General features: G+C 40.4%; 1 protein-coding gene across 1 annotated transcript in view; it reads right to left on the reverse strand.

Annotated features, from left to right (window-relative positions):
- Nucleotides 1–1895: 1895 nt before the first annotated feature.
- The window catches only part of COL6A5 (collagen type VI alpha 5 chain), an 89237-nt gene continuing 76967 nt past the window's right edge, over nucleotides 1896–14165 (reverse strand). The window contains exons 39-41 of the mRNA XM_053930345.1: nucleotides 13431–13527; nucleotides 12482–12705; nucleotides 1896–3037 (exon numbers count right to left, since the gene is read on the reverse strand). Coding sequence (XP_053786320.1) covers nucleotides 3018–3037; nucleotides 12482–12705; nucleotides 13431–13527 — 341 coding nt within the window. The 3' untranslated portion in view covers nucleotides 1896–3017. The remainder of the gene's footprint in view (nucleotides 3038–12481; nucleotides 12706–13430; nucleotides 13528–14165) is intronic.

Genomic DNA, 14165 nt, shown 5'->3' on the forward strand with positions numbered 1-14165 from the left:
CTTGTCACTGCTCACGCCGGTTCCTCTCCTCTCCATCAAACCAAAGCTCATGTATCTTTCGAGGTGAGTGTGTGCATTAATTCATCAAATCTTTGGTGAGCGCCTTGTAAGTGCCAGGCACCACCCTGCGCACTGGGGATGCAGTGATGAACGAACAGCGATGCTCACTGCAGTGCCTTTTGGGGACACAAACAAGTGAATGGGTCCTAGTGAGGACCCGGAGGGAAAGATACGGTACTAGGAGAATGTAGAGAGAGGTGAGGGTTACCTTGCCCAGTTTGGGGAAGTTTATGGAAGGAGTTCCCAAGCGGATGAGAGCCAGCCTAAGAGAATGAGTACCAGTTAGAGAGGAGAAGAGGTTCCTTGCAATGGGAAGAGATTAGACTGGAAAGGTGAGCAAAGGTCAGATTTCGCAGGGTCTTGTAAGGCGTGGAAGGAATAATCTTAGAGGAAGTGGCAGGAGAGTACTTAGGATCTGTAAGGAGGGACCTGGCATGAATGTCATTTATTCTTTGAAGTCTTCTCCAATTATTTAAACACCATGTGCTTCCCCCCACCCCCTTCTTTGATTTCCAAAGCAATTACTGGCTCTATTTAGCAGCCTTACTCTGAATTCCTAGTATTTTTATCATCCTATGCTCAATCTCTGCTGTCGGTTCTCAACTTTTTTGCACCCACAGCAGTCAAGCATTATATTTTGGGCTCAAATGTTCAAAATATGCAATACATTTATTTAAAAGTTCCCTATATTTACAGTGTCGTTATTTCTTCAGTGAAACAATGTCACTTAATATCATCCCCCCCTTACCTCTTATGCATGAAACTGCTGTATGACCTCAAGTGACCGCTGAGACATAAAATTTACATTCGAAGTAAATGTTCACTCAGTGGTAACATAAACTCATTTTATACACTGATCAAAATCATGTGGCATACCAGAGTAGGGGACACGCTTCCCTGGTGCCTGGGGTTCAAGGAGAACCATTGTTCTAGAATGTTACCTAACTCTAGAGACCTTGACTTAATGAAAACTCAAGGGCAAGAATAGTTATATACGTATTTTCAAATTCCTCACAATTCTCAACATGGTTCTTGATGTAGCAGCCTAAGGATTTACTTGAATTTTGCATTTATTTTCATGACTTGGTTTATTTTTTATTTTTGTATTGTTGTTGAGTTGCAGTTAAATTATGAAATATGTCAGCATCCAGAAATGTATTTAAAAATTAAGTTAAAAATGAGAAACACCCATTTTCTTCACCCAGCCTGTGAAACGTAACATTATAATGGCACGTTTTACCCCTCCCCCCCCCCCCCGAAAGTGACCACCGGCGTGGATTCGGTGTCTACCATCCCGTTTGCGCTTCACTGCAGTTGTGGGTGTTCGTAAACAATCCGTGGTCCTGCTTCTCGGGGCTGCAAGCGTGTAAATGATGTCATGAAGTATCTTTCTGCAACTCTTGTTTAAGGTTATTTTTGAGATTTGTCCACATTTATAGACGCAGCTCTACTTTATCAATTTAACTGCTACGTCATATTCCATTGTATAAACATACCCCATTTAGAACATTTGGGTTCATTTCAAGCTTTCACTAAAACGCCGGATGCTGCGGTGAACATGTTTGCATTTGGTTTCTCGTGTACGTGTGTGACAGCTTCCATAGGCACACAGATCTCTAGCGGAACTGCTGGGCCGTAGGGTATGCGCATGATCAAGCTAACTAGATATTGCTAAAACGTGTTCAAAGTGGAACGGTTTACACCCCCATCCAGAGTGTGAGTTCTTCTGGCTTCGCATTCTTGATGGCCCATGTTACTTTCAAATTTAGAGATCTGAGATAGTCCTCTTGCATATATTAACACACACACACATACACCAGGATTCTTAGGAAAAAACAGAACTTTAATTTATTAATTGAACTTCCCAGAGAGCAATAAAATGGCTACTTTAAAATGTTTGATAGCCTGGAAATAATTGATTAGATTATTTTTAAATTTTTCAAACAGCGAGAGTAATGTTAAGGAAAATTACATGGAAAAAGTACAAAACTGCTTATAGTATCACCCCATTAACACAGTCACTTTTAAAATATGCAATATATACTCATTAACTTAGTCATTACTTGCTGCCTTAGCCAAATTGAATGATTTTTGAAATGAATTAACTATGGACTTATTTATTTTACATTCATGTATTATTTTCCAAATATGTTTAATCCTGTAGTGGTGTTCCCATGGGTCTGGGTTAGACTACAGTTAAATAAAAGTGAACAGAATAAGCTCTGGTTGCATAGAGGATTCATGCTTTTCCATAATGTTTTGTTTCGTTGCAGCAAAGTCCAGTACATACAAAGCATGCTAAAATGTAAAGCAAATGATTAGAGCACAAAATAGCAGTTCACCAAATTAGCCTCATCTCACTTTTTGCTTTCTCCCAAATTCCATTCTTTTGCAAATGCCCAGGGAAAGAGCACGCATTGACTAAGTGGGTGGATTTCACAGGGCAACCAGTAAGAGTGGCAACGGTGGGGTCGTAGCAGAACCAAAGACACGGACATGGGTCTCCAGTTCTGTGAATAAATAGAAGACATTCCTATTCAATAGGAAATTCTAATTCTAACTGCTTTTTACTCAAGAGTCCAATGTGAGATATAGATGTGATGAAAATTATGACAAAAATCTTCTTTAGGCAGATATATCATCGGAATTGATTCCTGAACTCTACAGAGTTGTCAAAGGAAAGATTCAGTTAGCTCACTCTTCAAGGTCAGTTGTCTCAGTTCTCGGGAGAAATTAAATCATCCCTAGTTTCTCAATGCTGCTCACTGATGTCTCCACTCAAAAAAGTCTTTCCCGCAGACTTGAAACAGAACAAATTTAGCATGTGGTTAGCCAGTTGTCAAAATTGAAAAATTCCTGCAGCTCACCCCTCCACACCTTCAAGAGATTATTTATACTTTCTGGTTAGAACCACAGGGAATCCCACTGGTCAGTGGAGCTCTTCTCTCCTGCTGTGATCATCCTGTATCCTCACCATCTGCAACACATCAAAATCCGATCGCTCTTAATGTTGCTAGACTTGGTTAAAACGTTATCTATAGAGCCTATTCCTTTCTACGCTACATAGGAAACAAACACACATGGTTTTTGCCATTTTCAATAGTCAAAATAAAAGTCCAGTGCAGGGCGATGAGGTAACAGATATAAATAAGCAACACATAAATACAACTAGTATAGATACACTTCTTTCTGGAAGGACATTGGTACAATATGTCCATGATCTGAAATTCCACGCTTAGCCCATTTAGTGACTGGTATCACTGAATTGAAAGTACAAGAAATGTGCAGTGGGCAAAGCAAGGGCTTTGCCCAGAATCTCTCTGATTTAGCTTTTTTTTAGCATTAATTTCTAGGCAACATTCCTTCTCCTCTAATCCCTTTCTCCTCCCTGCCACCCCCTCCCCCTCCCCAATACCTCCACCCCAACTCTCCTGTGAGCTTTTCCTTCTGGCATCAACACCCACTATTCTTCACAGGGCTGCTGTCCAGTCACTGGAGCAGCTTAACCACTGAGCCCAAGTGCCTGGGAGGGTGCAGCCCGTCCTAGGGCAGCCGGTGACCAATCAGGGATCTATGAGTGAGAAAGCCCAACTTCCTTGCCTTGGGGCAGGATGAGTCTTCAGCAAAACTCAAATGCCCGAGTGCTGAAAGGAGCAATCTAAAGCTGCCCTCTGTGGCACTTTGCCCCAGGTAGCACCTTGTCTGGTTTCCCATCCTTCCCTGTCTGGCTTCCTACCTTCCCTTCCTGGTTTCCCATGAGCGGCTCCTCCAGGAGTTATGGGCACATGAATCCTCACCTCAGGGTCAGCGGGTGGGGAACCTGGCCCAGGACAGAACCTTAGAGATTCTCCCACCTATCTACTCTTCAAACACTTTTCCTTACATACTCACCTCAAAGGGAAAAAAGCATGTACTCCTGCCTTGCGTATTTTAAAGTGAATATCTAAATTTTTTTTCATTATGAGTTGAAGTAGTTGAAAAGGATGTAATTTGTGATGTATTGTAAAAAGTGACATGTAAAAATAAAACTTCCATGTTTCTCTTTTGATTTACCCAATGGAATCTAAATATCATAGTGGTTTGAGATTGTCGTTATCCATTGAAAATCTATGTAAACATGCTCATGGTTAAAAGCCAGACCTTTCATAGTATTCTTTCTTTCCTTAAATATTTATTTCCATTGTACTTCCCTCATGGAATTTCACTCTAACTGTAATACTTTTATATGCTTTAAAATCTTTTATTGTTTACCTAACCAATTCTCTTAAGCAAAAAATACATATTTAAATATGTTTTTATTTCTTATTATTATAAGCTCCTAAGTGTTAAAGATTTTTTAGATGAATTACCATTAGAATTTATCAAACAGCATATATTTTAAATGGTAATTCTATCGAAACAAAAAGTAAATATTTTTATTGGGAATGCATTTCTATCATGAGATGGGTAGTTTTTCCCCTATTATTTTTACTTATTATTATTTATGTTTAGAGTAAGGCAACATTTAATATCAATTCTATTAATAGATATTGTCACAGATTCAAGCACTGACAAATAGTGTTTACTATGGATAGTTTTGGAAGGAATTTTATCATAGCAATGTCAAATAATTCTTTGAATCCTTTCTGAGTTATGTGTGAAAAACCACCCGGTAACCTTTCAAAAAGTTTTACAAAAGATACTGTTACCCAGTCATTAGATGATATTTTCCCATTTCTGGAAAATGTACCCCAAAATGCTTTACCATCCTTCTCGAGTGGCTATTAATTATACCACTCTTTCACTCACAGACATGGTGTTCAACTGGAGAAAGTAACATATGGTTGGAAAAATTTAATATTGCTAAATTAAGCATACTTGACATGTGATTCATCACTTTTTTGATAAAATAATATCACTATCTTTTTTGATAAACTAATATTTCTTATAGTCCGTGTTATATGTTTTTTCTTCAGAATTTTGAAGCTGCAGTTTAGCTCATTTGCTTTCTGGGACATATCCCCATAGAGCCTAATTGGCAGAACTAGTCCTTATTGTAAAACTAATCAACACCTCTGCCTTAGAAAGAGTCTGATTTCATCTTCCTACTGCAATGAGCACGTTACGGAGGGTCTCTGTGACGAAGTCTTACTTATGACTCCATCCCAAGATAGGGAAGTGACTAAGGCTCTTGCTGTGATTTCTGGGGGCCTCATGAAACAATGCTTGCTCTCCATCAGTATGTCTCCTATATGCTTTTTGGTTTGTTCCCATGGAATTCCCACTCAGGAGAGATGCCTCCTTTGACAAAGGTTGAGAAATAAAAAAGAGAACAGGCCAGATTTCTAAGTGAAATTCATCATCTCTGAAACTCATAAATATATCTGAATTTATAACATTCAAACATGAATTCAAATACCCCATTTCTAGCAACATACTTCCTCCTTAACAGAAACATGTAGGGGACGGGAAAGACTTGAAGTCTTACCTGGCTTAAGGGAGGACTAAGATCCACTGTCTAAACTGACTCCTTGTTTGACAATAGGCCCCCACCCCTACCCCACACCTCCCTACTAGGGATTTACATTTGGGTGAAGTACCATAAATAGATTCAGAGTAATTGAAAAATGGGCCAGTATTTGTGTGAAGTGGGGTGGGGAGCATCTGGACAAGGGGATACAAGAAAGGAGACCCTCCATGATTCCTCAGCCACAAACTTCCCAGGTAGATAGACTCCTTTAAGGTTAGTTTTTAGAAAGCCACGCACTGGAAAGTCTTTGTGTGACCCCCACCCTCACAGTGTACCCCAGTATGAATATCACTGGCTTTGCCCAAGCTCTCATTATACAAATAAGAAAGTTGAGGACCAGGGCAACCTGATGACTTTTGGACATCGCAGAGTTAGTGACAGAACCCAAACCAGCATCTGGATTTCCTCATTCCCAGTCTGGCATTCTTTCCACCACGGCCATAGGCTCTAATACATCATTTGTCATCACCACTGTCATCATCAACATCTCCTCCTCATCATCATCGTCATCGTTTTAAATAATAGCTAACATTCATTAAATGTTTATTCTATTCAAAGTGCTGTTGGAAGCACTTTACATTGATTTACTGTTCGCACTTTACATTGAGTCTACAGTGATGTAGACTCTGTTATTATCCCCATTTTACAGATGAGGATATGGAAGCTCAGAGAGGCCAAGGGATGTGCCCAAGATCACATGATCCGTAACTGCAGAAATAGGATTCAAATCCATGTCTGACCCCTGGACTCCCTCTTTCAACTAGTGTTTCTCAGAGTGGTTTCTATTCAACACTAGCTCAGTAAGCTGCTCTCCGATACAAGAATCTGCAGTCAAATTGTTTTGACTGGAGTCCCTCTCTCAGAACCACAACGCACATTAGCCCATCAAAGGAATTGAGATATCCTGTAAAAAGGACACATACTTATTAGTGCTTTACAGGAAAAGGATATTTTCCCAAATACTTATTAATATCAAGATCACAACCCCCATTAAAGAAAACTAGTTTAGGCTCACGTGGTCAGTAGCTCTAAAACTCCAGCCTGCATCAGAATCACCTGGAGGCCGAAACCCCAGAGCTTCTGATTCTGATTCAGTAGGTCTTCGGTGGGATCCAAGAATCTGTAGTTCTTTTCTTTCTATTTAGTATCTATGGCTTTAATTAAGTTAGTGAAGCTAGACAGAAGATAAGAACTAGTTTTTTTATTTGATAGCTTAGTGTGAGTTGTCTTTACATTTATACCATCTTTCCTTTAAAACACACACACACACACACACACACACACCAGCCTTTTTGAGTGACCATGAGACTATCAGCTGATTTCTCAAAAGAAACCTTACAGGCAAGAAGGGGCTGGCAAAAAGTATTCAAACTCATGAAAGGCAAGGATCTACATCCAAGATTACTCCATCCAGCAAAGCTATCATTTAGAATGGGAAGGCAGATAAGTGCTTCCCAGATAAGGTCAAGTTCAAGGAGTTCATCATCACCAAGCCCTTATTATATGAAATGTTAAAGGGACTTATCTAAGAAATTGAAGAAGATCAAAAACTATGAACAGTAAAACTACAACAAACTCACAGCTATCAACAATTGAACCTAGAAAAAAGAAAAACAATGAAAACAAAAACTAAGCAAACAACCAGAACAGGAACAGAATCAGAGAAATGGAGATCACATGGAGGGGTTTTCAGGGGGGAAGGGAAGGGGAGGAATGGGGTAGAAGGTACAGGGAATAAGAAGCATAATTGATAGGCATAAAATAGACAGGGAGAGGTTAAGAATGGTATAGGAAACGGAGAATTCAAAGAACTTATATGTACAATCCATGGACGTGAACTAAGGGGGGGAATGCTCGAGGGTTTGGAGGGGCAAGGTGGAGAGGGAATAAAGGGGGAAAAATTGGGAAAACTGTAATAGCATAATCAATAAAATATACTTTAAAAAATCTGAAAGACATACCAAGAAAAAAAAGATATGAGACAAAGGAAGGTGGGTGTTATAACCTGGTAAGATTTTTAGAAAAGTTAAAATACCCATCACAAAACACTTGAGCCTCTAAATTTATAAAGTTACTGACACTGTGATAGATCGACTCACTATATCATATAGAAATAAAAGCAGATTAATTCCTAAAAACTGTATGGTAAGTTGGGAACAAGATAGATTAAAGATCTAAATGGGAGAAGTAAAACTATAAAGTCAATGGAAAATGAGAGGGTTCTTTTTAAGCAAACCCCAAAACATATTATAAAACTTTATTTATGGATATGACTATACCAAAATTAAAGATTTCTGCTCAATAAATTATACCATGCATTTCTTTCCAAAGTAGATGGGCAGATGACAATACCCAGTTAAAAAAAAAAAAAAAGCCTTTTTGAAGGATGTCACCAATGGACATATTTATACATGCTTGACAGGTATGCATTATTCCAAACGTAGTACTTTCCAGCTTCTAATACTTACCTGCAAAAGCTCTTGGTATTTGAAGGCAATATCTGTTTATTTACATAGTAGAATTTTACAAATATCCATTAAATTTAATACCTTTTAGACTGAGTAAGAATCTGCATTTCCAAAGAATCCCTAGCTAATGCTGGTTTTGCTGGTCCCACGACCGCACTTTGCGAGACAATGCACTTGATGGAGAAATAAAGACTAAGAAACAAGCCCTGAATTGTCATAATGGGGAAATAAATACAGCTACACTTTTAAAAATCCACATTGAAACCTTACAAATGTACATTATAATAACCAAACAGAAAATCTGCATGTTAAGTAGATGGGCAAAGTGAAAATATTAGAAAAATGATTGGGTGACAAGAAAAGCACACTCTCTTTTGGAAAATAAAAGATAAGCAAAATAATATAAAGGTTTATAATTCTTCACAATATATTTTTATTTTTAATTGTCAAATAAATTACCAGGCTTAGTTAATTTATATAGAAATATCACTAGTTGATTATGTGCCAGGCACAGAGTGTATGCCGAGTTTCACACGCATCATCTCCAACCTTTCAACAACCCAGAGGGAGGTTTCATTATCACCTTTTTGTGGACTAACTTGGAGGTGAACGTGTGTTGGACAAACCGAAACCCCAGACCATGAATTGTTGTGATAAAAGAGTCACGGATCAGGTGATGTGTATATTCTTTGGTAAGACACTTCAGAAGTCTGTAGCTTCCGTTTCCTTATCTATAAAAAGATACAGTAAAACTCACTGATTTCTAAAGGCATTCCAGTTTTCAAATTCTAACCTTCCATGATTCCAAGAAAAAAGCCACACTGATATTTTCTCAAGAGACTCAGACTGCCTTCATGGAGCAGGGCTGGGCCAAATGTCACCAAACGCCACTCTCTCAGGGAATGATTAAAGGCATTGCCCCCTTTGAGATGTATGATATATCAATAGGAAAATGGAGAAAGCTTTTAGAGGCAAGAAATTATGAGGAATGATATTAAACAAAAGAAGTATTGGTAATGCTCACTTGATAATAATCCTTTTGATTCTACCAATCTTATTTCAGTAGCAAACCACCTTAAGATAGTCAGAGGACCGATTCAGTCAGGATTTATAGCAGTTTTCCAAACCTGCACGCACACCGGAATCACCTGTACAGTTTCAAAAAAAATATTGATGCCTGTGTCTCACCCCTACAAAATGTGACTTAATTGATGTGATGTGTGGGGCTGGACAATGGAAATGTCAACAAATATGCAGGTGATTATCATGTATAAGCAAGTTTGGGAAATGCTGACTAATGGGGTTCTTTCCTGTGATTACACCAAACACACAGTTCCTGTCTTGAAGCCCTAACCCCCATGTGAGTATACTGGATGGAGGCCTTTAAGGAGGTGACTAAGGTTAAATCAGGTCGTAAGGATGGAGCCCTGACCTAACTAAGGTGGTGTCATTACAAAAAAAAAGGAAGAAACACCAAGATTCTTCACCATGAAGGACACAGCCAGAAGGTGGCTGTCTGCAAGCCAGGAAGAGCTCTCATCAGGAACCAAATTGACGGGCGCCCTGATCTTGGACTTCCCATCCTCAAGAACTGTGAGGAAATAAATTACTACTGTTTAAACCACCCTGTCTGTAGCATTTGTTATGGCAGTCTGAGCTCACTAAGACATCTGCTCCTACCCACCCGCTCTGTGCTGACCTGCCGAGACTCCTTCCAACACTATAGGGAGAGCACACTGAATAAGCGGTGGCCAGACCAGGTCAAGTCCCAGTAAGGCACTAAGCCTCTTTGAGCTTCAGTGTCTCCATCTGCATACGAAGGACGTCAATTCCTGTCCCCCGCACAGGGTTTTGGAGGGAACCCAATGAGCTCGTGCGTGTGAAATTACCTTACAAACAGTACTGCTCTGCACATGGGTAAGCTTATCTGGTGCCTGACGCTTTCTCTTTCTCCATCAGCCTCCGTTCCAATCCCCTACTCCCTGTCTCATTTGAGTCCCTTCCTCAGTTTTTCTTACCCTTCCAGTCCCCAGTCAGTTGGCCCCCTCAATCCAATTCCCTGATTGCCCATTATAATTCTTTAGAACATGTCTGTTGGCACCATATTCTCTTAATATCCCTTTAGCTGAAAATGTCTTCATCTGCCTTTAATCCGAGGGCTATTTTCACTGGATATAAAATCCTGTGTTCATCATTCTTTTCTTTCAGCACTAAAATATCTATCTACATCTATCATTTCACTGTCTTGTAGCCTCCAAGGTTTCGAACAATAAATCAACAGTCACTGGAAACCTTGTTCCCTTCTTTTGCAACATGTAGTCTTTCTCTAGATGCTTCAGTATTTTTCTTTATTATTTGTTTTCAGCAGTTTATGATGTGTTGAGTTTTAGAATCTGTGAAGTTACATCTTTTACCAATTTGGTGTTTGGTATTTCCTCAAATATTTTTTTTCCGAATGAATTAACCTTCTGCTTTCCCTCTAGAAGGCCAATCAAACATATGTTAGACCTTTTGATATTGTTCCACAAGTTCCTGAGGCTCTGTTCATCTTTTTAAAACTCTTCTCTCTTCAGATTATATAATTAGTTTATTTTTAAGTTCATGAGTTTCCTCTGTCATCTTCACTCTGCTACTGAACCCATCCAGTGAGTTTTTAAATTTCAGATATTGTATTTTTTTACTTCTAAAATTTCCTTTGGATTCTTTACTGTTATCTCTATTTCCCTTCTGAGGATGTCTATCTCTCTGTTCTATTCAAGTTGTTTACTTCTATCTCATGGAGGATAGTTAAATAGCTCCTTTAGTATCTTTGATAATTGCAACATCTGAGTCAGCTTGAGGTTGGCATCTGTTGATTGTCTTTTCCTTTGAAAATAGTTCACATCTCTGGCTTCACTGTAAGCTGCATACTTTTGGATTTTATCCTGAACATTTTGACTATTATGTTGTACAGACTCTAAGTGAAGGGTGTCAAACTCATTTTCACATCAGCCTCGCAGTTGCCTTCAAAGAGCCGAATGTGATTTTAGGACTGTACAAATGTAACTACTCCTTCACTAGGGGCAAGGAGCTCTACATTCAGTCCTTTGAAGGCAACTGCGAGGCAGATGTAGCCCCCGGTGAAAATGAGTTTGACACCCCTGCTCTAAGTCTTATTATAATTCTCTATAGAATTTAAAAAATTTTTAATCAGCCAGGTAGGTTCAGAATGCAGGTGCTGTCTCACTTCTGTGACCAGTGGTTTCTATCTCAATTTACCATCCAAAGCCTTTGCTTTCCTGTTTTGGGTCTTTCCTAACCATGTCCAACTTAGAGGAGAGCCCAGGACCCCCAGAGTTCCCATAATTAGAATTAGAGGATCCCCTTCTCACATTCTCTTCGCTCTGAGGTTACCCCCACATGCTGACTGACCAACAGGGCCTCTCTTCCTGGTGCCTCTGGCCAGAAAGACAGTTCCTCCTCCATTTTAGCTGTCTGGCCTTTCACTCAGCTTCACGCTGTGCCCACCTTCAGAGCAACGCCAGGAGAGAAAAGGGAAAAAATGGGGAATTTCTTCCACCATCTTAGACAAACAGGGGTCCCTGTTCCTAGTTCTTTTGCCCAGAGATATGGGGTCAGTACCGAGTTTTGCTGGGGCCTGCCGCCCACACAAAGGCTCCAAAAGAAAAAAGAAAAGAAAGTGGGACACTCAAGCCCCCTCACAATGTATCTGCTTTTGTGTACTTTGCAGAGTTCTCAGGTATCATAGTTGCATTTTGTGTTTTGTCCAGAGATTAATTCCGTTGTAATTAATCCGGGGGAGGAACAGGCACTGTGGGCTTGCTCTGTGTTAAGACTAAAGGGGGCCGCCGGAGAGCCTACTGTAGCATCCTGTTCTCCATCTCCTATTTTCTCTTTAGCTGTAGGTCCATAACCATTTCCTCATGCAGCCGAAGAAGCTGCCCTCAGCCACCACAGAGATCTCAGAACCACAGCAGCCTCGTTCTCTCCAATTGCCACTGAGGATGGGGTTCAGCTAGGGGCCTGCATGTCTGACCAGGGAAGCCCTGGTTACTAAGGTAGAGGGCAGACCCTGAGAGTTTAAATGCGGGAGGCTCATTGCAGTTTCTCTCCGCCTCCATCTTGCAAAAGGTGCAGGGCTCCTCCTTCTTATTCAGCACCTGTGGTCCTTGACCTTGCTCCTTTTACATCTCCATTCCCTGACCCCCCACCAAGCATTTATACCTCTTCTAGTTATAATTTTGTCAGCACCACGGACTCCCTTTTTGCCTTTCTGCAGTTTTATCTCCCTTTCCCCCTTTTTTCAGGGGACCTCATCATCTCTACCTGTCAGAGTCCTCACTGCTCATCTTCACCAGGGAAAATCCAAACAAACAAAAATGGTCCTGCAGGGTCTTCCGTTCTATTGTGCTCAAGGTTACCTTTTTAAAATCTCACTATTTACCATTTTCTGGAGCTGCAATTTCTTCAGAATGTGCCTCTTCCTCATCTTTCACCACCAGGTCCCCCGTCAACAAGAGCGTGTACAACTTCTGAATCAAATCAGTAGCCATCCCGGAACCATTGCTATGATCGCTCCCTAATACAAAGACATGCTGCTCCTGGGAACCAAATTCACCAAACAGCTCGCTGCTCTCTGTCTCTATTTCATACACCTCAGGAATAAGGCTGAAGTGACAGAGAAAAGACATGAGAAATACGTTAGCCAAGTCCCTTGCAAGATTTAATGTCAATACAGCCAGATAATACAACAGGAACCAATTTACGCATGTGATTGCAATGGTCCAAATGCAGTTTGTGGATGAAATTTGACTGAGGGGTAATTGTTTTTAATATTCTGAAGGAAAATTAGACATTCATGTCCGTGATTGAGGACTCCAAACCAATATTATTTTATCACTGAATTTTTATTGAGTACTTAGGGTTTTTACTTTGCAAAATCAAACTTAAAAGACTCCTGCCAGTCTTCACATGGGTTCTGTTTATTAAACAGCAAATGTTTTTGTAGCTTTTGTGACGTTTTCTTTATCGTGTTCTCCTGCTGCTCGAAGACTGTTACATCAAACCTGGGATATGATCGTTTTGGTTTGGTAATACCCAACATCAGAATGGTGCTACAGGGTTACTAGGAAGATATTTTATCTTCTTTTTTGTAAAAGCAAAAGAAATGGAGACACAGTTCCTGCTGATAGGAGTCAGATGTGGTTTCTATTAACACCAGAGCTGCTGTCATCACGAAGCAGGAGCACTTACCCCACACGCACGCACACATGCGCGCAACCCACAACCAGACTTCTTGCATCCCGAAAACCAAACGCCCTTCATTTCAAGTTACTTTCTGTAGGGCTATTTTCAGCTGCAGTGTTACCCAAATTGGGAATTTGTCAACTCACAAAACAGTGTTTTCTGCGCCTGCAGCCTCTGGGTTGGGGGAGGTGACGTTCACACACTTGGGTCTCAGATCCACAGGAGGGTAGTTATTGATGGCACCTGGAGAGAGAGTGGGCTGGTTAATCTAAATCTTATCCTTCCATGTTCTGGGTATTACCCAAGGTCAGCTCATCTCTCCCTGTGATTGGATGTGTTTTCAAGAGCAAATTCATTTTATAAAGGCCTCAGCAAAGTGGGCACTCCCTGACATTGCAATACCTTGTTGGCAAAGTCAATGAGATACAGCGGTGATTGAGTCCAAAATTCTCAGGCTCTGTCTGTCACAGGCTTGTGGTATAATTCAAGGACAGCTCCTAATCTCTTCAATCATCTGTTTCTCTCCCTATAAAAGGAGGATCTTTCTAGAAGACACCATTAACTATTGAAATTGCCTGGCCTATTTATCTTTGGGTTGGAAGGAGGCACCATATTTTGCCAATGAGAAGCCTGCTGGTAAATACAAATCCTGAGTGCCGATTCCTAGGACTTTCTGAGTGCCAGGAAATCTGCATCCCTGAGGTCCCCTTGTAAACTTGCAGGAGCTGCAGACAACTGTACAACGTGGCCTCTGACCCACTCCTAATCCCCAGCACAGGCCAGCACTTGCTTGCTGCTGCAAGCTCTTAGGTATGCTATTGTCCTATGTGTAAGTCTAAAACGACAACACATGGACACAGGCTAGGGCAGCCACTCTCAAA

Source organism: Desmodus rotundus, chromosome 8 (genome assembly GCF_022682495.2).
Source record: "Desmodus rotundus isolate HL8 chromosome 8, HLdesRot8A.1, whole genome shotgun sequence".
In the NCBI taxonomy this organism is placed as follows: Eukaryota; Metazoa; Chordata; class Mammalia; order Chiroptera; family Phyllostomidae; genus Desmodus; species Desmodus rotundus.